Raw genomic sequence first — 24247 nt, forward strand, 5'->3', positions numbered from 1 at the left:
TTAGGGGAGAGATTTTCTTTGTAGAGACCTGTTACCTCGCTGTGAGTTCTCACCCCACATCTTTCCCCTCAAGCCTGTGGGCATGAGACCATGGGGAGGATGAGTGGTGCTTTCCACCATAGGAGGCTCAGCCAGCCAGAGCCTGACTCCACTCTGCCATCGTGAGTGGGGCAGAAGGGGCTGCAATAGGATGGGCCACACCTCTGCTGAGGTGGGGCAAGGGATATTGGAGGTTTGCCCATGTAGACCCCACAGGATAAGTGGCAGAGGCAGGGGTGGGGGGTCATCTTAGGCCTTCATTAGAGGAGCTTAGAGCCCAGGCAGCAATGATTGGGCAGTGAATGCCACATTCCTTGGGACTGAGGAAGGGTCACAAGGATGGGAACTGTGGGAGAGGAGTCCCAAATAAAGAGCATCTCCGAAGAACTCAGAAAATTGACTGTGAAAGAAGAAGGAGGCTTTAACCATCTGTCAGGCCTATAGAGCAAGAGGCTGTGGGCCAAGGGAGAAGTTCTCTGTTCCCCTGCCTTTTCCCCTCCCCAGCACAGAAGCCCAACAGACCCTCTTTTCACAAAGATGGGCCAGGACCCCAGACTTTGGGGGTACACAGAGAGAGGAAACATCTTACCTTTTTTTTGTTATTTGAGATGGAGTCTCACTCTGTCGCCCAGGCTGGAGTACAGTGGCGCCATCTCGGCTCACTGCAAGGTCCGCCTCCTGGTTTCAAGCAATTCTCTTGCCTCAGCCTCCTGAGTAGCTGGAACTATGGGCGCGTGCCACCACGCCCGGATAATTTTTCGTATTTTTAGTAGGGACGGGGTTTCATCGTGTTAGCCAGGATGGTCTCGATCTTCTGACCTCGTGACCCACCTGCCTCAGCCTCCCAAAGTGTTGGGATTACAGGCATGAGCCACCGTGCCTGGCCTATTTATTTTTGAGACAGGGTCTCACTCTGTCACCCAGGCTGGAGTGCAGTGGCCCGATCTCGGCTCACTACAACCTCCGCCTCCCAGGTTCAAGCCATCCTCCTGCCTCAGCCTCCTGAGTAGCTGGGACTACAGGCACACACTACCACGCCCAGCTAATTTTTGTATTCTTTGTTTTAGTAGAGACGGGGTTTCACCATGTTGGCCAGGCTGGTCTCGAACTCCTGACCTCAGGTGATCCGCCTGCCTCAGCCTTCCAAAGTGCTGGGATTACAGGCATGAGCCACCACACCCAGCCCCATCTTACCTTTGACTGAAGATGGGACTGCTGTCTCCTTGCTTCCACCTCCCACACTTGCTCCTGTGGCTCCAAACTTCAAACAGGATCTTTCTTTGCCCGGCCCACTCCTCCTCATCCTTTACTTAGAAGATTAGACCTTTTCCAGGGAATCTTCATTCCCACCACCCGGCCCTGGGCTCACTCCTCGGGTGCCCCTCTGGGCTCCCACATTATGGTTGCTTTCAGGTCCAGCTTCCGCATGTGGACTATGAAACTGTGAGAACAGCCAAGGGTCAGCATGTGCGAGGAAAGGCAGGGAAGAGGCTGAACGAGGCACTGGGGAGCAGGGAGGCCCAAGACCCTTAAATCCACAGACAGGAAGCCCTGGCTGAAGGACCAAGTAACCAGGTGTTCTACTTCAATCTTGGCACCCACTGTATGCTTAGACCTTGACTCACACATGTTCAGCTTTAAGCCACTGCACAGATGAGCAAACGGGGCGGAGATTGCAGGCTGATCAGTTTGTCTGAAGAGCCAAGATCATCTAGCGTGACCTGTTGCCCAAGGCAGAGACAAGGCTGTGGGCTGGTCAGAAGCTGGTTACAATTCCTCCCGCCCCAGTACTTGCTGGCAGGGATTAAGAGCAGATAAAAGTGTGCTCACACACTGTAGACACGGCTACCATGCCATCCACAGTGTTGCCATCACTGCTGCCCACAGCAGGAGCTGGCCGGAGCATGAGGTGGATTCTGTGCTCGAGCCTCACCCTCTGCCTGATGGCACAGACGGCCTTTGGTAAGACCCCCACCCCTTCCCGAGGGTGTCAGCCAAGACGGGCACAAGGGACGGAGGGACAGGCCCCAGTTCAACCTCTCCTGGGGACAGCAGGGCAGGAGCACTTAGACAAGGCCTGGGCAAATGGAGGGTAGGGTTTCAGGACACTAAACCATCTACCAGCTGGGAGTGTGGACAAGTCCTTTAGCCTCCCTGAACCTCAGGGCTTCTCTGTATTTCCTGCCTCCCGGCAACGGTGAAGGGGTCTGAGAACATGGCCACATCTTTCCTTCCTTCCCACCTTTTTCCTTCCTTCCATCCTTCTTTCCTTCTCCTAAGCAGGAGGTCTGTCTCTGCCCCCTCTCTGCTACATGAACCTCTTTACCACCTTCAAATTTCTCCCCAATATCTTTCTTTTTAAAATGAGTACTACACTTTTTACTGTGAAAACAATCTAATACATTAACAAAAGTTTACTGAGGTATAAGATGTATACAGCAAGGTGCACACATCTTCACTGTATAATTATATCTATTACACTAATTATTATTTATATATATATATATATATATGGTAACCATTATCCAGATCAAGATCTAGAACATTTCCAGTGGGTTAGGCATGGTAGCTCATGCCTGTAATTCCAGCACTTTGAGAGGCTGAGGTGGGAGGATTACTTGAGCCCAGGAGTTTGAGACCAGCCCGGGCAAATAGTGAGACCTAGCCTGGGTAAATAGACTCTGTCTCTATTTTTAAAAAACTTTTTTTTAAAAGTTTTTTTAACTTACAAGGATACACCTGTAATCCCAGCACTTTGGGAGGCCGAAGCGGGCAGATCACCTGAGGTCAGGAGTTTGAGACCAGCCTAACCAATATTATTACCCCGTCTCTACTAAAAATACAAAATTAGCCAGGCATGGTGGCACATGCCTGTAATCCCAGCTACTCAGGAGGCTGAGGCAGGAGAATCGCTTGAACCCAGGAGGCGGAGGTTGCAGTGAGCCAAGATCGTGCCATTGCACTCCAGCCTGGGCAACAAGAGCGAAACTCTATCTCAAAAAAAAAAAAAAAACCATCTCCAGCGCCTCATGTACTCCTTCTCAGTCAATACTCAAAGTTACCACTAGTCTGACCTCTATCATAAATAAATTTTGCCCATATATACATATATCCATTATTTTAAATTTGAAGGAAACTTTGCTTACTCCGCTTTTAACATTTTGGCGCATTTTCTTTTCATCTTTTCTTTTTTTTTTTTTTTTTTGAGACGGAGTCTCGCCCTGTCACCCAGACTGGTGTGCAATGGTGCCATCTCCACTCACTGCAACCTCCACCTCCCGGGTTCAAGCAATTCTCCCCACCTCAGCCTCCCAAGTAGCTGGGACTACAGGCGTACACCACAAGCCCAGCTAATTTTTGTATTTTTTTAGTGGAGATGGGGTTTCACCATGCTGGCCAGGCAGGTCTCGAAATTCTGACCTGAGATGATCCACCTGCCTCGGCCTCCCAAAGTGCTGGGACCGCAGGCATGAGCCACCATGCCCAGCCTCTTTTCACCTTTTCATTGTGTATTTATCTATAGCTGTACTATTAGAATGTACACAATTTTAAGCCAAATGTGGTGGCTCATGTCTATAATCCTAGCATTTTGGGAGTCTGATGTGGGAGGATTGCTTAAGCTCAGGAGTTCAAGACCAGCCTGGGCAACATAACTAGAGCCCATCTGAACAAAAAATTTAAAAATTAGCCAAGCATGGTGTGGTGCATGCCTGCAGTCCCAACTACTCGAGAGGCTGAAGTGAGAGGCTCACTTGAGTTTGGGAGGTGGAGGCTGTAGTGAGCTATGATCATGCCACTGCCTTCCAGCCTGGGCAACAGAGGGAGACCTTGTCTCAAAAAAAGAAAAAAATAAGGGAAAGAAAAGAAAGAATGAATGAATAAACACAATTTTATACTCTGGGGTTTTTCTTTTTTTTTTTTTTAATTTAAGTTATTACCAAAAGCAGTTTAAAGTTTGAGTCTGTAGTTACATTGGCCTTGCTTGGTCCCCAGATATAAATGATGCTTCCAGTATTCACTATGGTATAGATAAATTTAGTTCAGAAAGGTCTTTGTTTTCATGTGTTTCTGACTATTTTCACAGGGGAGAGACCCAGAAGTGGAATTACTGAGTGAAGGCATGTGAACTTTTCTTTTCTTTTCTTTTCTTTTTTGGTTGTTGTTTTGTTTTTGAGATGGAGTCTCACTCTGTCTCCCAGGCTGGAGCACAGTGATGCGATCTTGGCTCACTGCAACCTCCACCTCCTGGGTTCAAGCGATTCTCCTATCTCAGCCTCCCGAGTAGCTGGGATTACAGGCACGCACCACCATGCCCAGCTAATTTTTGTATTTTTAGTAGAGACAGGGTTTCACCATGTTGGCCAGGCTGGTCTCGAACTCCTGACCTCCAGTGATCCACCTGCTTTGACCTCCCAAAGTGCTGGGATTACAGGCGTGAGCCACCACACCAGCTGGCAAGTGAACTTTTCATGGCTTTGTATACATTTTGCCAAATTATTTTCCCAAGGCATTGTATCAGTTTATCCTCCACCAACAGTATATGTGAATGTCCTTTTCACTGTATCTTCACCAGAATTAGATGCCATCACTTTTAAATTTATTAGGTCTAAGTTGTAACTCCTGGTTTTAGTTAGCACTTTATGACCACCAGTAAGGTGGAATATTGTTTTCATAGGTGCTTACATCCTGCCTCTGGGTAGCAGAGCTGGGATGGGGACCACTCCATGGCAGCTCATGCTCAGGGGTCTAGAGCACTCTACTACATGGCTAGGTGCCCCTTGGAGGCTGGGGAGCCGACAGAAAAACATGGTTTAAGGCACTGCTCTGATGTAAGATACTTTTCTGTGTGACCTTGGCCAACTTATATAACCCCTTTGAGCTTCAACTTCCACATTTGTATAGTTTTGTAACAATAACATTTGCCCTATAAGGTTTTCAGAAAAATGAGGTGAGGCTGGGCGTGGTGGCTCATGCATGCCTGTACTCCCAGAACTTTGGGAGGCCAGAGTGGGAGGATCACGTGAGGCCAAGAGTTCAAGACCAGTCTGGGTAACAATGTGAGACCCTGTCTCTACAAAAAAGAAAAAGAAAAAAAAAAAAGAAAAAAATGAGGTGAGATAATTTAAAGTGTTTGGCACAGCACCTAGGCTATAATGAAGGCCCAGTAAATTATAGCTATTGGCTATTCCACCATGAGTGGACCCTGGATTCAGGGCAAATCCAGGTAATGGGTTAGACCTTGGCCTCCTGGCTGTGTCCTGTGAGACTGCAGGCTGGTCACGGCCCCCCTCTGGGTCTTTGGGACTCCCCCAGCTCCTCCCAAGTCCAGTGGAGAAGCCCATGTGAAAGAGCTTTGTAAACTGCAAAGGCTGCACAAACGGGAGATTTGAGCTGGCCCTTGCCCCTGCTGGCCTGCCTCCACGCTTGAAGGGTCTCCATTGCAGTCACTTCTTTTTGCCCAGATATTGCTTATGTGAGACCTGTAGAGACCTGGGGGCATGGGCAGAGAGGCATTTTTGGCCACCTGCAGCTGGGAGTGTGAAGGTGTGCTCTATTGCATCAATTCCAAATCCTATTCCAAAAACCATGTGCATCAAAATCTGGGGAGGTTTGCAACCCTGAGATTCTCATCAGAGAGTCTGGGGTGGGGCCAAGGAATACATATTTTTGCAAGGATCCTCCAGGTGATTCTGATGCACAGATAGGTTCGCTAATTACTTGGATCAGGTCTGCTTTCTGTCACTTTACAGAATGAGCTCCATAGGACCGGAGCACAGAACAATTCAGTTTGGGTTTTTGTTGTTTGTTTTTTGGTTTTTTGTTTGTTTGTTTTGAGATGGAGTCTTGCTCTGTTGCCCAGGCTGGAGTACAGAGTGATCTCTGCTCACCGCAACCTCCTCCTCCCGGGTTCAAGAGATTCTCCTGCCTCAGCCTCCTAAGTAGCTGGGATTACAGGCTTGTGCCGCTGGCCTGGCTAATTATTATTATTGGTGCTTTTTTTAGTAGAGATGGGGTTTCACCATGTTGGCCAGACTGGTCTTGAACTCCTGACCTCAGGTGATCCACCCGCCTCGGCCTCCCAAAGCGCTGGGCTTATAGGCGTGAGCCACCGTGCCCAGCCCAATTCGGTTTTGATAAAAGGAGGAGGGGGCAAATAGACAAGGGCACTTCAGGAAGGGACAGTGGATGTGAGGCTTCAACGACTCTTGGCAATAGGAGTGGGGCAGGATGTCAGCCTGGAAGAGGAAGAAAAGAGTATCCACGGGAAGTCGGATTCAACTTGGCCTATTTCATATCTATGCCAAGAGCTGGCTATGGTGTAAGTTTGCTTGCATTGTGTATGTGTGCTTGTGTGTGCGTGCAATAAGTATGCTGTAGATAGATTTGCTGTCACCTATGTACAACTGCACTTGTATGCATATGTATGTATGTATATGGACATGCATTTTACTCTTCTGTTTCTGCATGTTTCTTGGAGTGTTTGTTTGTCTGTTTTGAGACGGAGTCTCGCTTTGTCACCCAGGCTGGAGTGCAGTGGCAAAATCTCGGCTCACTGCAACCTCCGCCTCCCGGGTTCAAGCGAGTCTCCTGCCTCAGCCTCCCGAGTAGCTGGGATTACAGGTGCCCGCCACCACGCCTGGCTAATTTTTGTATTTTTAGTAGAGACAGGGGTTTCACCATGTTGGCCAGGCTGGTCTCGAACTCCTGACCTCAAGTGATCTGCCCACCTCGGCCTCCCAAAGTGCTGGGATTATAGGTGTGAGCCACTGCGCCTGGCCTTTTTCTGCATGTTCCTTTGTAGATGAGCTGTGCTCACATGTACCTATATCATAAATTAGCACATACATGTGAGTATTAGATGCGAGTATGCATATGAGTAAGAATGCATATATGCGTGTATGATTTCTTCCTAGAAACATGCTGGGCTAATGTTAACAACAAGAACAGAGGCGTAGGCCAGGCGCGGTGGCTCATGCCTGTAATCCCAGCAGTTTGGGAGGCCGAGGCGGGCAGATCACGAGTTCAGGAGATCAAGACCATTCTGGCTAACATGGTGAAACCCTGTCTCTATTAAAAATACAAAAAATTAGCCGGGCATGGTGGCGGGTGCCTGTAGTCCCAGCTACTCGGGAGGCTGAGGCAGGAGAATGGCATGAACCTGGGAGGTGGGGCTTGCAGTGAGCCGAAATCGTGCCACTGCACTCCAGCCTGGGCGACAGAGCAAGACTCCGTCTCAAAAAAAGGACAGAGGTGTAGCTATATTAATATCAGACAAACAGAAATCAAAATGAATAATGCATTTATTGCCATTAAATGATGCAGAGAAATAGCCCATATAATAGACATAAATTTTTATTTATTTATTTATTTATTTATTTTTTGAGACGGAGTCTCACTCTGTTGCCCAGGCTGGAGTGCAGTGGCGCGATCTCGGCTCACTGCAACCTCCGCCTCCTGGGTTCAAGCAATTCTCCTGCCTCAGCCTCCTGAGTAGCTGTATTACAGGTGTGTGTCACCACGCCCAGCTAATTTTTGTATTTTTAGTAGAGACGGGGTTTCACCATTCCTGACCTCGTGATCCCCCCATCTTGGCCTCCTGAAGTGCTGGGATTACAGGCGTGAGCCACCGCGCCCAGCCGACATGAACTTTTATGTGCTTACTGATAGGGATTTGAAATGTTAAATGAGGTCGGGCGCGGTGGCTCATGCCTATAATCCCAGCACTTTGGGAGGCCAAGGCGGGCAGATCACGAGGTCAGGAGATAGAGACCATCCTGGCTAGTACGGTGAAACCCCATCTCTACTAAAAATACAAAAGTAGCCAGGCATGGTGGTGCATGCCTATAATTCCAGCTACTCGGGAGGTCGAGGCAGGAGAATGGCTTGAACCCGGGAGGCAGAGGTTGCGGTGAGCCGAGATCACGCCATTGTACTCCAGCCTGGGCAAAAACAGCGAAACTCCATCTCAAAAAAAAAAAAAAAAAAAAATTAGCCAGGCGCGGTGCTGTGTGTCTGTAGTCCCAGCTACTCAGGAGGCTGAAGCAGGAGAATCACTTGAATCTGGAAGGTGGAGGTTGCAGTGAGCCAAGATTGGGCTATTGCACTCCAGCCTGGGCGATAGAGAAAGACCCCATCTAAATAAATAAATAAATAAATAAATAAATGAGGGCTGGGCGTGGTGGCTCACACCTGTAATCCCAGCACTTTGGGGGGCCAAGGCGGGCAGATCACGAGGTCAGGAGATCGAGACCATCCTGGCTAGCATGGTGAAACACCGCCTCTACTAAAAATACAAAAAATTAGCCGGGTGTGGTGGCGGGCGCCTGTGGTCCCAGCTGCTCTGGAGGTTGAGGCAGGAGAATGGCGTGAATCTGGGAGGCGGAGCTTGCAGTGAGCCGAGATTGCGCCACTGCACTCCAGCCTGGGTGACAGAGCAAGACTCCATCTCAAAAAATAAATAAATAAATAAACAAATAAATAAATATAAATAAATAAATGAAAGGTTAAAGGAGAGAAAAAATTCTGAGAGAAGCACAAGAAAAAGTGGACAGACACACAATGGTTATGATCAATTGTTATGAAAAGCAGCCACTGCTTCCCATGACAGATGGGCCAGGGTCCCATTTGTGGCTGAGTGGCTGCACAGGGGTGACCCTTTTCCCTTCTCTTTCCAGGTGCCTTGGTCCCATTTGTGGCTGAGTGGCTGAGCCAGGGTCCCATTTGTGGCTGGGTGACTGAGCAGAGGTGACCCTTTTCCCTTCTCTTCCCAGGTGTCTTGCACACCAAGAGGCCTCAAGTGGTCACCAAATATGGAACCCTGCAAGGAAAACAGATGCATGTGGGGAAGACACCCATCCAAGTCTTTTTAGGAGTCCCCTTCTCCAGACCTCCTCTAGGTATCCTCAGGTTTGCACCTCCAGAACACCCGGAGCCCTGGAAAGGAATCAGAGATGCTACCACCTACCCGCCTGGGTAAGAGTCAGAGGCCTGTCCACTGGGAGGGGGCAATGGGCCTATGCCTGCATCTGGGTGGGGCTTTGCACAGCTCACTGAGAAGAACTCACTGTGTGATCACAGGCAGGCCTGGGGCCCATTCTGGGCCTCAGTTTTCAGACCCGTATCATGAGCAAACTGGTCCTGATGGTGTTTACGTCACTGACAATGCTGCTGTTGGTTTTTGTTTTTGTTTTTGTTTTTTTTAGATGGAGTCTCGCTCTGTGGCCAGGCTGGAGTGCAGTGGCACGATCTCGGCTCACTGCAACCTCCGCCTCCCGGGTTCAAGCGAGTCTCCTGCCTCAGCCTCTGAGTACCTGGGGCTACAGGTACGTGCCACCATGCACACCTAATTTTTGTATTTTTAGTAGAGACAGGGTTTCATTATGTTGGCCAGGATGGTCTCGATCTATTGACCTCGTGATCCACATGCCTCGGCCTCCCAAAGTGCTGAGATTATAGGCATGAGCCACTGCGCCTAGCCTTGTTGTTGGTTTCTTAGAGGAGAGCTCCAGGCAAGGGGGAGGCTGTCACTGACCGTGCTCCAGCACCTGCTGGGGAGCTGCGTTTTCCTAAATGTGTCTGAGGGGCAGTGTTCACTCTCACATCACCCCCCTGACCCAGTCCGGAGCTCTTCCCTCTCTCTGGGGGCTGAGCCCTGAGTCACAGAAGCATAATTAGAACAATGACTGCCCTTTGAAGCACTGGGCTTGGCGATTTACCCAGAACAAGCGTATTTACTGTTTATTCAGACTATTGAGTAATCCACTGTCCAGAACATTCTGTGGCAATCATTAACAATGCTCAGCATCAGTTGGTTAAAGCACAGGGTTTAGAAAAATGTCTGAGAACCTGGGTATCAGCTGATATAAAAAGATACAAATACCACGCCAGGTGTCTAGCTGTTAAAAACAGGTTGTTGGCTGGGCACAGTGGCTCACACTTGTAATACCAGAATTTTGATAGGCCAAGGCAGGAGGACTGCTTGAACCCAGGAGTTCAAGACCAGCCTGGGCAGCATGGCAAGACCCCATATCTACAGAAAATTTAAAAAAAATATCTGGGGGTGGTGGTGAGCACCTGTGGTCCCAGTTACTCTAAAGGCTGGGGTGGGAGGATCACTTGATCAAAGCCCAAGGGATCACGGTTGTAGTAAGCCATGAGTGCACCACTGACTGCACTCCAGCCTGAGCCACAGAGTGAGACCCTGTCTCAAAAAAAAAAAAAAAAAAAAAGCAGGTTGTCCACTGTTAGAACATGACTAGCAGTTACTAAAATACCAGAGCGTTCCTTGTCAGAACATTGGCTGTCACTGATAAGATCCCAGTTATCCTGAACATTCTGTGACTTATTTAGAATCCCAAAGATCAGGTGACAGAACATGGGATGGCCACTGTTAGAACCCTGGAGATCAGGGATTTAGAGGTTAGGGTGTTCACTGTATAGAAGTCTGGGCATCAGTTGTTAGAAACTGACCATGAGCTGTCAGAACAATGGCTGTTTGGAAACGGACTGTCAGGTGTAAGAATCTGTGGATTGCTCAGAATAGCCCATGGGGTGGTGGTTGGGGTGGGTAGCGGGAGAGGAGGATGTTTCAAAGATAGTAGTTTCTGCCTGGGTAGTTACGGGGGAGGTGGAAGGAAGGTATCAGACTCCAAATTTATTTTGAAAGTAAAATTGGCAGGATTTGCTGGAGAATTAGATATAAGCCACAAGGAAAGAAGAAGAATCACTGATAATGACTAGTTTTTGGCCACAGTAGACAAGGAAATAGGGGTACCATTTATCAAAATGAGGAAAACTGGAGCAAGAGCAAGTTTGGGCAAAACAGGAATTCATTTTGAGCCAGGAGCAGTGGCTCATGCCTGTAATTCCAGCACTTTGGGAGGCCGAGGCAGGAAATCACTTGAGCTCAGGAGTTTGAGACCAGCTTGAGCAATGTAGTGAGACCCTGTCTCTACAAGAAATTTAAAAAATTAGTTGGGCACAGTGCCGTGGTCCTAGCTACTTGGGAGGCTGAGGTAAGAGGATCGCTTGGGCTTGGGAGGTTGAGGCTGCAGTAAGCTGTGATCGTGCCACTCACACTTAGCCTGAGAGACAGAGTGAGACCCTATCTAAAACACACACACACACACACACACACACACACACACACATACACACACACACACACACACACACACAGAGTTCCTTTTGGGGCCTGTTAAATTTGACGTGCTGATAGATGTTCCACGTGGAGGGGCGGTAAGGTGGCTGGAGAGAGGAGACAGAAGGCAAACTGATCATCATCACATCAGTGGTGTGAAGCCCCTGGGCCTGGATGATGGGAGAAAGGATGGTCAGAAAAAAAAAACAAAAACTGAGGGTCGAGGACTGGGCACTCTCATGCTTAGGCCTGGAGAGAAGGAGGAACCACCAATGAGGTGGCAGGAATATCAGGAGCACGGGGTGTTACAGAAGCCCAGAGAAGGAAAGCTGTTCGAGAAAGATAATCTGGCCGGGCGAGGTGGCTCTCACCTGTAATCCCAACACCTTGGGAGGCTGAGGTGGGAGGATCCCTTGAGGCTAGGAGTTCCAGACCAACCTGGGCAACATAGTGAGACCCTGTCTCTACAAAAAAATTAAAAATTATCCAGTGTGATGGTGCGTGCTTGTAGTCCTAGCTACTTGGGAGGTTAAGGATCACTTGAGCCCAGGAGGTCAAGGCTGCAGTGAACTATGATCATGTCACTGCATTGCTGCCTGGGTGACCCTGTCTCTAAAGAAAGAGAGGAGGCTGGGCACCGTGGCTCATGCCTGTAATCCCAGCACTTTGGGAGGAAGAGGCGGGTGGATCACAAGTTCGAGACCAGCCTGACCAACATGGTGAAACCCCGTCTCTTCTAAAAATACAAAAATTAGCTAGGTGTCATGGCATGTGCCTCAGGAGGCTGAGGCAGTGAGCTGATATCTCCCACCTGAACCCAGGAGGCGGAGGTTGCAGTCAGCCAAGATCGTGCCACTGCACTCCAGCCTGGCCAACAGAGCGAGACTGCATCTCAAACAAAAAAAAAGAAAGAAGGAGATAGAGCAAAGGGGAATATAATATGGTCAACCATGTTGAGGGCTGTCAGGGCAAGTAAGATAATGACAGAGATTTAGCAAGATGGATGTCACTGGTGACCATGGCAGGATGGCTCTGATGGTGGGATGGGCACAGAAGCCTTGGCTGTTCATAATCCCAGTTCCCAGCTATCAGAGCCCTGGCTTTCCTGGTGAGGTGCTAGATGTGGTTTACTAGACAGCATTCTAATACCACATTAGCTGCTGCCAGAGGAGTGTTGGAATGCTGTAGGGAAGGACTGGTGAAAGGGAGCAGGTGATGCTCTGGGAACAGGCTAGGCTAGGACAAGAGCAGAAGGGAGCAGAGGAACAGGCAAGGCAAACAGGGTGTCCTGCGCCCAATCAAATGGTCCAGGCCCAGCTGTTATGAGAATAGCCACCTAGGGGTTGGGCCAGCAGGGAGAAAAGGTGAGGTGGCCGGAGAGCCCATGCTACAAAAATACCCCAAATATCCACACAGTATAAGGCACTGGGCTGGGTGCCAGTACTCAGATGAATCTACCTCCATTCCTGCCCTTGGGAAGTGCATGGTCACTTGGGGAGAAAAACAGCCAACTGAAATAACTCCAACCAGGACATGGTCAACAGCGGACAGGAGGCCAGGCATGGTGGCTCATGCCTATAATCCCAGCACTTTGGGAGGCCGAGGTGGGCAGATCACTTAAGGCCAGGAGTTCGAGACCAGCCTGGCCAACATGGTGAAACCCCGACTCTACTAAAAATACAAAAATTAGCTGGGCGTGATGGCGCGTGCCTGTAGTCCCAGCTACTTGCGAGATTGAGGTAGGAGAATTGCTTGAACCTAGAGGCAGAGGTAGCAGTGAGCCAAGATCGTGCCACTACACTCCAGCCTGGGCAACAGAGCAAGACTCTGTCTCAAAAAAATAAGTGGACAGGATGTCGGGAGGCACAGAAGAGGAAGTGACCAGGAGAGAAGACACCACTTAAGCTGGGCCTTAAACACGAATAGGAGTTTGCTGGGCAGGGCAGAAGCATTTGCTTGAGAGGACTGAGGCCCACGGGCTTGGAGGTGGGAGGCAAGGGGCCACATGTATCTACAGCAAAGGGTGGCTGGGACAGAGATGACTGGATGGAAAGGAGGGCCTGGGTACTCCGGGTATCTTAACTTTATCCTGAGGGCAGTGGAGAGCCAGGGAAGATTTTTGTTGATTTGTTTGTTTTTATTGATATATCATAGTTGTACATATTAGGGAAGATATGAAGAAGAGGAGTAACATAGTCCGCCAGAGTGTGGCCGAGGAGTAGGAGGAGTGTGAAGAAGCTGGGGTACTGTCCAGACCAGAGACGGTGGTGGCCTTGACATCTCCCCAGAGATGGGGATGGAGGGGAGGGACCATATTCCAGAGCTGTTTGGGAGGCAGAAGGGAGACTGAGGGGAGGGTGGGGCATGAAAGACAGGGAGGTGCCCAGGGCAGGCAGGTTCCTGCCTTGACAGCACCAACAGGAGCAGGAATCTCTCCACGGACTGAGGCGCCGGGCAGGGAGGGGATGGTTCCTGAGAGGCCAACCTGCCTCCCAGTCCTGGGCCCCGGGGCTGGCGGAGGCCTCCTGGACACGGACACGCACGCACATGCGCACGCACACGCACGCGCACAGACGCTGCCTGGATTTTGCTTTGGGTTCCGTCTTCTCACTGCGGACCCTGGATTGAAACGATCTCCCCGCGGCCGCCGCCGCTACCTGGTCCCCGCAGGTGCCTGCAGGAGTCCTGGGGCCAGCTGGCCTCGATGTACGTCAGCACGCGGGAACGATACAAGTGGCTGCGCTTCAGCGAGGACTGTCTGTACCTGAACGTGTACGCGCCGGCGCGCGCGCCCGGGGATCCCCAGCTGCCAGTGAGTGCCAGGTCTCCCGCGCCCGCGGTCCCACCGCCGCCTACCGCCCCGCTCAGGCCCCGGCCTTCTTCGTCCAGGTGATGGTCTGGTTCCCGGGAGGCGCCTTCATCGTGGGCGCTGCTTCTTCGTACGAGGGCTCTGACTTGGCCGCCCGCGAGAAAGTGGTGCTGGTGTTTCTGCAGCACAGGCTCGGCATCTTCGGCTTCCTGAGGTGGCGGGGCCGGTACCCTTTGGGACCGCAGCTGTGGCCGGAGCGGTGGGGAATGGGTGGGAAGGGAGGGGCGGGGCCTGGGGCGGGGATGGGGGGGTGGGGCCGCGAGGCGGGGGCGGGGCCTGGCGCTCGGTGGAAGGGGCGGGCGCTCCATACCGTCTGGATGGGGCGAGCTAACTCCAAGGAAGGGGGTGTGGTCGCAGGACTGGGTCTTAGAGGGGCAAGGCTGGGCTGGGTGGAGGAAGCCCAGGAGGGCAGCCCAACGCGCCCCGACTGTCGAGGCCCGGGACCCTGACAGTGAACCCCACACGCCCAGCACGGACGACAGCCACGCGCGCGGGAACTGGGGGCTGCTGGACCAGATGGCGGCTCTGCGCTGGGTGCAGGAGAACATCGCAGCCTTCGGGGGAGACCCAGGAAATGTGACCCTGTTCGGCCAGTCGGCGGGGGCCATGAGCATCTCAGGACTGGTGAGAGCAATGCCCAGACGGACCCAGCACAGACTTAGGCTCCTGCGTTCCCACAAATGTATGCTCCACTGCACAGGCCATGTGCAGATTTGCGTGTACAGGAACGTGCCTGCCACAGAAATGCTCTCGCCCCTGCCAAGGGTACAGCCCCTCACAGCCAAGGATGGCTCCTCTGTTGAGGGATAGCACTGATGAGAAAACTGAGCCCCAGGAAGGGTAGTGCTGAGGCTTGGGGTAATCAGTGAATCCAGGTGCTACCCAGCACCTTCTGCCTCTCCACATTCCCCCAGAACTCTATCCCCTGAACAGAGCCCGTCATCTGCCCCCTGGGCAAGGCTAGGACCTCACACCAGGCCTGCAAGCCAGGGGCATGAGTTGACGGGCTTTGCCCCTGACTCCTGTGTGACTGCTGACTTGGGACGTGCCTGGAATGTGGGTGTACTGTAAGGTGCCCTGTGAGGGGCATATGGCTGGGAAGTGAACACATCACACAGGACATTGCTGGCCACAGTCATAATAATACTCAACAGCTGAGCACTTCCTGTGTGCCAGGCATTCTTCTAAGCACCTTATGTGTCGTCATCCATGTAATTCCTTCAATAGTCCAAAAAGAAAAGTACTGTTGTCTCCATTCTACAGATAAAGAAACGAAGGCCCAGAGAATTAAGCAACTTTATCCAAAATTCACTAAAAAGCAGAGGAAAAAACAAAAATTTTTTTTTTTTGAGACGGAGTTTCGCTCTTGTTGCCCAGGCTGGAGTGCAATGGCGTGATCTCAGCTCACCATTACCTCCGCCTCCTGGGTTCAAGCGATTCTCCAAAGCAGGGAAAGATTGTAAGCAGCAAAGTGACATGATCAGATGTGCATTTAGAGAGATGGCTCAGCCTGCTGCATGGGACTGGGTTGGCAAGAAACAGGAGCAGAGACTCGGAGAGCTACTGGGAGGGGCAGGGATGGGGACAGGATATATCCTAGGAGAGATCATGGGGGCTGGCTCTAAAGCAGGGGCAGGAAAGATGGAGAGCAGAGGATGGCTCAGAGTGATCCAGGAGGCCAAATGGGCAGGACTAGGGCAGCTGGGGTGTGGTCATTAGCAGAGATAGGGAAGGCCCCTGGGGCTGGGGGATGGTATGGGGTAAGGAATGCCACCCAGACAGGGATTGGCTGGAGCAGGTTTGGGGCACATGAAGTCTGAGGTATCCAAGGGACAGGAAGGGAGGCCCTAGATGTACTTGTTCCCCCAACTTGGGCAGTGGAGAGAGGCTAACAGCTGTCAGCACAGGTAACAACCTGGGGAAACCATGAGGTCCCTTCCACCTACCCCTCATTTCTAGCCCTAAAGTAGAGGGAGACCCCTTTTCCACACCAGCAGATTCCCTCCCCCAATCTCACATCCCCTCTGGAACCCACTGGGGCCCACTGTACAGACCAGAGGCAGGAATACCACTGGCTTTAGGTCTAGGACATCACCCCAGGACTCCTGACTCCCTCCCAGCTACTTGCCCTTCCTGGCTTCACTCAGGCTGCCTGCCCATGGCCAGACAGATGCCCAGAACAGCCCAGGTGTCTCTACTTGGGCATCTCACGGGTGTATTCCTCCCTGTTCTTGCAGATGGTGTCACCCCTAGCCTCGGGTCTCTTCCATCGGGCCATTTCCCAGAGTGGCACCGCGTTATTCAGACTTTTCATCACTCGTAACCCACTGAAAGTGGCCAAGGTGAGTGCCTCTCCTTCCCCAGGGCTCAGCATGGAAGGGCAGGATGGAAGCACCCCTGAGCATCCCTTCTTCTCTCTATAGAAGGTTGCCCACCTGGCTGGATGCAACCACAACAGCACACAGATCCTGGTAAACTGCCTGAGGGCACTATCAGGGGCCAAGGTGATGCGTGTGTCCAACAAGATGGTAGGTAGAACATTCCAGCTGCCTGACCTGGCTGCCTGAGGGCCATCCTCCTATCCTGGTACCCAGCCACCCCCAACTACTTCCCCAGGGACCCTGTCTCAAGAGCACACGAGGGAGACTTCCTTTAACTCTGATCCCTTCCTCTCCCCCACAGAGATTCCTCCAACTGAACTTCCAGAGAGACCCTGAAGAGGTAAACAGGCCATATTCTGCAATTTGAGTATTTATTTAACACCTACTTTGTGCCAGGCACTTGGGATACTTAGGGAATTGTTCAGGCCGAGATCCCTTCCCTAGTGGAGCTGATGTTCCAGTGGGGAAGGAGAATAAACCCTATAAATAAATATATTGTCCACCTCCTTAGAAGGTGATAAGTGAATAGCAAGGAATGGAGAGGGTAAAGGGGTTGGACATGTTGGGAGGTATGGACTTTTAAATAGAATGGCTAGAACAGGACTCAGTGAAGTGAAATTTAGCAAAGATTTTCAAGAGGTGAAGGACTGAGCTATACAGATACCCGCAGCCATCCCAAGTCCACGTAATTTGGTCCTGCCTATCCTGCTCCCCTCCCACACCCATCCTCCTGGGGCTCACCATGCCAGCCCCAGCCTTTTCCCAATCAAAGAACCTAGGCTACAGCAGCCTCTGAAGGGGCACCCAAGGTCGCAGGGACCCTGGGAGGATACTTAAGGAGACTGGCTGGAAATGCCCTTTGCCTTGTAGATTACCTGGTCCATGAGCCCTGTGGTGGATGGTGTGGTGATCCCAGATGACCCTTTGGTGCTCCTGACCCAGGGGCAGGTTTCATCTGTGCCCTACCTTCTAGGTGTCAACAACCTGGAATTCAATTGGCTCTTGCCTTATGTAAGTGAGTAGGAGTTCAATTGGCTCTTGCCTTACGTAAGTGAGTACCATAGTGGAGGCAGGGAAGGATGCCTCTTGGATGGTGCTGGGCACCAGGTCAGATGCCAGTAGCCCCTCTGTGGATGCCCTATGTTTGGGAGCCTCCTGTAGTCCCTGTACAGTGAAAACTGGCCATGAATGATGGAGGGGAAGAGGGGAGAAGTATGGCCTGTTGGAGATTTGAGGGCCACAAATTCTCAGATCATAGTTTAGATGGGTTATGATGTTCATTCCCAAGCCTCTAGGCAACTGCAAATCCTGAAGCCCTCCCTTGCTCCTGGGTCAGGGTAGATGCCCCAACTCAGGATGGACCCCCACTCAGTACCACTTCAGCTCTGGCCCATGTGGTAGTGATGAGCAGGATGGGAGCAGGGGGACAAGAGAGAGTCATGGGCCCTTCCTGGGCTCTGTGCTGTGTCTGATAACTCATCATTAGATGGGCAAGACCTTTGGGGCCTTTGTAGCTCTGGCCAGAATCCCTCCTAATGCTCAGGCCTGACCCACACTGGGGTCCTTGTCTTGTGGACAGATCATGAAGTTCCCGCTAAACCGGCAGGCGATGAGAAAGGAAACCATCACTAAGATGCTCTGGAGTACCCGCACCCTGTTGGTGAGGGACCCAGCTGGCAGGGGTGCTCAGTTCGAACAGGGTTGACCCCCCCGTTTTTTTTAACCTAGTAGCTACTCTTTGCAAAGGGGCTCCCAGCCAGGGTAAGGATCTTTCTTGGAGGGTCTGGGGTTTGCTGTGTGATCAGATGACTGCTTACAGGTAAGGTGCTCAGGGTCACAGGGGCAGTTATGCAGCAAAATCAGGGGTTACAATCAGCAGAGACAGAAACTTTCCCAGGAAGCTCCCTTTTTTCCCCCTCCCAGGCCAAAAACTCCTGGGGGGCTGAGCATGGATCCAAGTCACTGGTGGGCCCACCTCTGGCCCAGCTGGCACCCAGGCCTCAGGTAAGTGTGGCCTCCTCATTCAGAATATCACCAAGGAGCAGGTACCACTTGTGGTGGAGGAGTACCTGGACAATGTCAATGAGCATGACTGGAAGATGCTACGAAACCGTATGATGGACATAGTTCAAGATGCCACTTTCGTGTACACCACACTGCAGACTGCTCACTACCACCGAGGTATGCAGGGTCCCCAAGAGTGGCCACACTGGCCCCGTCCACTCTCCAGGTGTGCTGTTTACCAGCTGGGCTTATCGACTGCTCCCCTACCCTCTCTGTACTTCTGGGCTAGTATAGGATTCTAAGATATCACAGAGGAGGCAGCATGCTATCAACTACAAGAGAGGAAGGGGCCAGGCACGGTGGCTCACGCCTGTAATCCCAGCACTTTGGGAAGCCGAAGTGGGCGGATCATTTGAGGCCAGGAGTTCTAGACCAGCCTCACCAACATGGTGAAAACCCATCTCTACTAAAAATACAAAAAAATTAGCCAGCTGTAGTGGCGCATGCCTATAGTCCCAGCTACTCAGTAGGCTGACGCAGGAGAATCGCTTGAACCTGGGAGGGGGAGGTTGCAGTGAGCCGACATCACACCACTGCACTCCAGCCTGGGCAACAGAGCGAGACTCCATCTCAAAAAAAAAACAAAAAAAGTGTGAGAGAGGAACTGTTCTTCCTTAGGAACAAGGGCAGGACCTCAAACAGTCCAGAGGAGAAGCCTGGGGTGGTCAAGGAAGGCTTCCTGGCTGAGAGGACAGGCTTAGGGGCACCTTGAAAGTTCAGGCTGACTGGGGCTAGGGGAACATGTGGGTAACAGGTTAAAGCAGGGGGGCTGGAAAATGCAGACACCAAAGACCCTTCAATATGAGGCCAAGAAAGGAAGGTTCAGAACAGGGAAAAGGAAGGCTTCCATGATCCTGGCCACAATCCTGTGAATTAGGTTTTAGTATTCTCAGTCTGAAGATAAGGAATTATTGATACAATTCAGAAAGGTAGAGCAACTTGCTTTAGGTCACACAGCGAATGAGTAGTGCAGACAGGATTCAAGTCTGCCCCCTTGATTCTGAAGCCAAAGCTCTTTTTCCTGCTTGGCGCAGGTGAGTGGGAGGCATGGGGTGGATGAGAAGCCTAGGCAGAGGCTTTTCCTGCATCCCTCCTGAGTTTCCCTATTCACAGATGCCGGCCTCCCTGTCTACCTGTATGAATTTGAGCACCACGCTCGTGGAATAATCGTCAAACCCCGCACTGATGGGGCAGACCATGGGGATGAGATGTACTTCCTCTTTGGGGGCCCCTTCACCACAGGTGCAAAGGTCCCACCTGATACCCCAACTGGGTGTCCAGTCTCCCACCTCTGGATGCGGACCCACCCCTCCATCGGCTGGCCACAGGGAGCTCACCAGTTCCTAATCTGTGATGCTCTCCCAAATGAAAGTCTTCTGCTCCGGAAGCAGCAGAAGCAGCAGGAGTAGGGTGGGAGGTCAGCGTCCCCTGCTCTGTCTGAAATCCCACATCCCATTCTGCCCCCAGGCCTTTCCATGGGTAAGGAGAAGGCACTTAGCCTCCGGATGATGAAATACTGGGCCAACTTTGCCCGCACAGGGTGAGTCTGCCCCCCAGCACATCTGGGCATTCTACCTGCCCAGTGCTGGACCCGAAGAAGCCAGCTGCTTCGAATATTTGCCCCAGCATGTCCTACAGGAACTGCCCAGTCGGCCCAACCAGGGTGCCCCTTCTTCTTCAGCTTTCCCCAGTCAGTCACCGGATCCTAAACGTCTCTAGAATGTGTCCTTCTTGATCCATGACCCACACTCTTCATTCACTCAAGCATTCCACAGTCATTCACCACTGCACTCTTTTGGGCCCAGCCCCAGTACTGGGAGCTGGAATTCAAGGATGTTGCAGACATGAGCCCCATCCTCCAGCAGCTCACCACATAAAATCAGGAAATTACAATCTGGTACGCTGAGAGCTGTACTGGGGGAGCACAAAGCACTTTGAGAGCATAGAGGAGGTGTCTGGCCCAGCCTAGGGGGCAGGTGACATGTAAAGAGAGCTTTGGCTAGCCTTGTGACTATTTTCTTAAAGTCTCGCTCTGTCACCCAGACTGGAGTGCAGTGGTGCAATCCCAGCTCACTGCAATCTCCGCCTCCCAGGTTCAAGCAATTCTCCCACCTCGGCCTCCTGAGGAGTTGGGATTACAGGCCACCACGCCTGGCTAATTTTTGTATTTTTGTAGAGGTGGGGTTTCACGTTGGCCAGGCTGGTCTTGAATTCCTAACCTCAAGCTATCCACCCACCTCGGCCTCTGAAATTGCTGGGATTACAGGCATGAGCCACTGCGCCTGGCCTCTCTCCTTTCAATTCATCCTCCTTATGACACTCAAAGTGTCTTTTTCTTTTTTTTTTTAAATTTTTTTGAGACAGGGTCTCACTCTGCTGCCCAGGCTAGAGTGTAGTGATGCAATCACAGCTCACTGCAGCCTTGACCTCCCAGGCTCAAGCAATCCTCCCACTTCAGCTTCCCAAGTAGCTGGGACTACAGGCACATACCACCATGCCCGTCTAATTTTTTTTTTTTTTTTTTTTTTTGAGACAGAGTCTCGCTCTGTCACCCAGGCTGGAGAGCAGTGGTGCAATCTCAGCTCACTGCAAGCTCTGCTTCCCGGGTTTATGCCATTCTCCTGCCTCAGCCTACCGAGTAGCTGGGACTACAGGTGCCTGCCACCATGCCTGGCTAATTTTTTTGTATCTTTAGTAGAGACGAGGTTTCACCATGTTAGCCAGGATGGTCTCGATCTCCTGACCTCGTGATCTGCCCGCCTCGGGCTCCCAAAGTGCTGGGATTACAGGTGTGAGCCACCACGCCTGGCCTAATTTTTGTATTTTTTGTAGAGATGAAGTCTTGCTATTTTGCCCAGACTGGTCTCCAACTCCCGGGCTCAAGCAATTTTCTCACCTATGCCTCCCAAAGTGTTGGTCTTACAGGCGTTAGCCACCATACCCGGCCCAAGGGGTCTTTCTGAAATAACATCTGACCAAGTCACTCTCCTGTTTAAAACTCTTCATGGCTTCTCTCTGCCTCCAAGATAAAGTCCCAGCTCCTCAACCTTGCGTGAAAGGCCTTTGAAAATCTTTCCTATGTCATCTCCTTTCCACTTCGATCCCTTTCACACACACTCTTTTTTTTTGTTTTTGTGTTTGTTTTTGAGACAGAGTCTCGCTCTGTCACCCAGGCTGGAGTGCAGTGGCGCGATCTCGGCTCACTGCAATCTCCACCTCCCAGGTTCATGCTATTCTCCTGCCTCAGCCTCCCGAGTAGCTGGGACTACAGGCACCTGCCATCTCGCCCGGCTTTTTTTTTGTATATTTAGTAGAGACAGGGTTTCGCCATGTTAGCCAGGATGGTCTCGATCTCCTGACCTCGTGATCCACCCGCCTCAGCCTCCCAAAGTGCTGGGATTACAGGCATGAGCCACCAGGCCTGGCCACACACACACTCTGTTTTTACCTAACTCTTGAATTGTGCTTCCTCCAAAAGCCTTGGTCTTTTATATCTCTCAACCTGGCACATACTGTTTGCTCTGCCTGGAAGGCCCACCCCAATACACACTTTCCTACTCTTTATTAAAGTTCTAAGTATCATCTCCGTAAAGCCCTCTGGAACCCCAATTCCCAAGGGCAAATTAAACGAGGGAAGGGTGAAAGAAAGAAGCAGGATGAAAAGGAACACAGGTAATCCTGTCTTTTTTATTTCTGGGCAGAAACCCCAATGATGGGAATCTGCCCTGCTGGCCACGCTACAACAAGGATGAAAAGTACCTGCAGCTGGATTTTACCACAAGAGTGGGCATGAAGCTCAAGGAGAAGAAGATGGCTTTTTGGATGAGTCTGTACCAGTCTCAAAGACCTGAGAAGCAGAGGCAATTCTAAGGGTGGCTATGCAGGAAGGAGCCAAAGAGGGGTTTGCCCCCACCACCCAGGCCCTGGGGAGACTAGCCATGGACATACCCGGGGACAAGAGTTCTACCCACCCCAATTTAGAACTGCAGGAGCTCCCTGCTGCCTCCAGGCCAAAGCTAGAGCTTTTGCCTGTTGTGTGGGACCTGCACCGCCCTCTCCAGCCTGACATCCCATGATGCCCCCCTACTTCACTGTTGACATCCAGTTAGGCCAGGCCCTGTCAACACCACACTGTGCTCAGCTCTCCAGCCTCAGGACAACCTCTTTTTTTCCCTTCTTCAAATCCTCCCACCCTTCAATGTCTCCTTGTGGCTCCTTCTTATGGGAGGTCGACCCAGACGGCCACTGCCCCTGTCACTGCACCCAGCTTGGCATTTACCATCCATCCTGCTCAACCTTGTGCCTGTCTGTTCACATTGGCCTGGAGGCCTAGGGCAGGGGGTGACATGGAGCAAACTTTTGGTAGTTTGGGATCTTCTCTCCCATCCACACTTATCTCCCCCAGGGCCACTCCAAAGTCTATACACAGGGGTGGTCTCTTCAATAAAGAAGTGTTGATTAGACCTGAATTTCTCCACCTATAAAATGGGTGTGTGAAGTGAATGATGTCTCAATTTGAGCCCTGAGAGAAAGGAAGTATTGCTGCCTGTTCCTTAGTGGGCTGTGCCTGGATGCTACACTCAGTCAAAGGGTGCTACTGCAAAGTTGCCTGGGGTACAAAACACTTGCCTTTTGCCTTCATGGTCTCAAGTGCACCCCTCAGGACAGCAGGACAGCCACACCCCACGCTCACTTGTCCATCAGTTTAGGTCTTAGTGCCACATCTAGATTCCTCTGGCCTCTCCTGCAGCCCGTGTGTATCCCAGCCTGTCCCACAGTTTTGTTTCGTTGTTTTGTGGGTTTTTTTTTTTTTTTTTTTTTTTGAGACGGAGTTTTGCTCTTGTCACCCAGGCTGGAGTGCAATGATGAAAACTCAGCTCACTGCAGCCTCAGTCTCCCGAGTTCAAGCGATTCTCCTGCCTCATCCTCCCAAGTAGCTGAGATTACAGATGCCCACCACCATGCCCGGCTAATTTTTGTATTTTTAGTAGAGATAGAGTTTCATCATGTCGGCCAGGCTGGTCTCAAACTCCTGACCTCAGGTAATCCACCCGTCTCAGCCTGCCGAAGTGCTGGAATTACAGGCATGAGCCACCATGCCTGGCCACTGTGGGCTTTTTGGTGGTAAAATACACACGACAAATTTTACCATTTTAACTATTTTTGTTTTTTGTTTTGTTTTTTGTGGTTTTTTTTTTTTTTTTTTTGAGACGGAGTCTCGCTCTGTCGCCCAGGCTGGAGTGCAGTGGCGCGTTCTCGGCTCACTGTGATCTCTGCCTCCCGGGTTCACACCATTCTCCTGCCTCAGCCTCTTGAATAGCTGGGACCACAGGCGCCCGCCACAACACCCAGGTAATTTTTTTTTTTTTTTGTACTTTTAGTAGAGACGGGGTTTCACCATGTTAGCCAGGACGGTCTCGATCTCCTGACCTCGTGATCTGCCCACCTCGGCCTCCCAAAGTGCTGGGATTACAGGCGTGAGCTACCGCGCCCAGCCCATTTTAACTATTTTTAAATGTACAATTCAATATCATTAAGTACATTCACATCATTGCACAACCATCACCACTATTCTGTCTTTAGAACTTTTTCATCATTTAAACTGAAACTCTGTACCCATTCAACAATGACTTGCTGTTACCCCCTCTTCCTAGCCCCCGGTAACCCCTATTCTGCTTTCTGTCTCTATGAACTTGACTCTTCCAGGTGCCTGATATAAGTACAGTAATGCAGTATTTGTCCTTTTGTGTCTGG

General features: G+C 51.2%; 1 protein-coding gene across 5 annotated transcripts; it reads left to right on the forward strand.

Annotated features, from left to right (window-relative positions):
* Positions 1 to 1799: 1799 nt before the first annotated feature.
* CES4A (carboxylesterase 4A) lies at positions 1800 to 24234 on the forward strand. Of its 5 annotated transcripts, XM_055366124.2 has the most exons (14): positions 1800 to 2001; positions 8811 to 9012; positions 13850 to 13991; positions 14069 to 14202; positions 14519 to 14672; positions 16286 to 16390; positions 16472 to 16576; positions 16731 to 16769; positions 17300 to 17440; positions 18009 to 18089; positions 18457 to 18610; positions 19607 to 19735; positions 19961 to 20033; positions 22195 to 24234. In XM_055366124.2, exons 1-14 carry the CDS (start codon positions 1890 to 1892, stop codon positions 22361 to 22363), a joined length of 1740 nt encoding a protein of 579 aa, XP_055222099.1. In that variant the 5' UTR covers positions 1800 to 1889; the 3' UTR covers positions 22364 to 24234. The 5 variants fall into 5 exon arrangements, with proteins under 5 accessions (XP_055222099.1, XP_055222096.1, XP_055222097.1 ...); XM_055366121.2 differs by lacking the exon at positions 19607 to 19735 and having other exon boundaries at positions 14069 to 14247; XM_055366122.2 differs by lacking the exon at positions 19607 to 19735 and having other exon boundaries at positions 1802 to 2001.
* Positions 24235 to 24247: the final 13 nt, after the last annotated feature.

Source organism: Gorilla gorilla, chromosome 18, assembly GCF_029281585.2.
Source record: "Gorilla gorilla gorilla isolate KB3781 chromosome 18, NHGRI_mGorGor1-v2.1_pri, whole genome shotgun sequence".
NCBI classification, from domain to species: Eukaryota; Metazoa; Chordata; class Mammalia; order Primates; family Hominidae; genus Gorilla; species Gorilla gorilla.

Coding starts and splice junctions, on each gene's coding strand:
- CES4A (XM_055366124.2), top strand. CDS start 1,890: ATGCCATCCACAGTGTTGCCATCACTGCTGCCCACAGCAGGAGCTGGC. Junction 16,391..16,471: donor ACCCACTGAAAGTGGCCAAG/GTGAGTGCCTCT, acceptor TTCTCTCTATAG/AAGGTTGCCCACCTGGCTGG. Junction 20,034..22,194: donor GCCAACTTTGCCCGCACAGG/GTGAGTCTGCCC, acceptor ATTTCTGGGCAG/AAACCCCAATGATGGGAATC.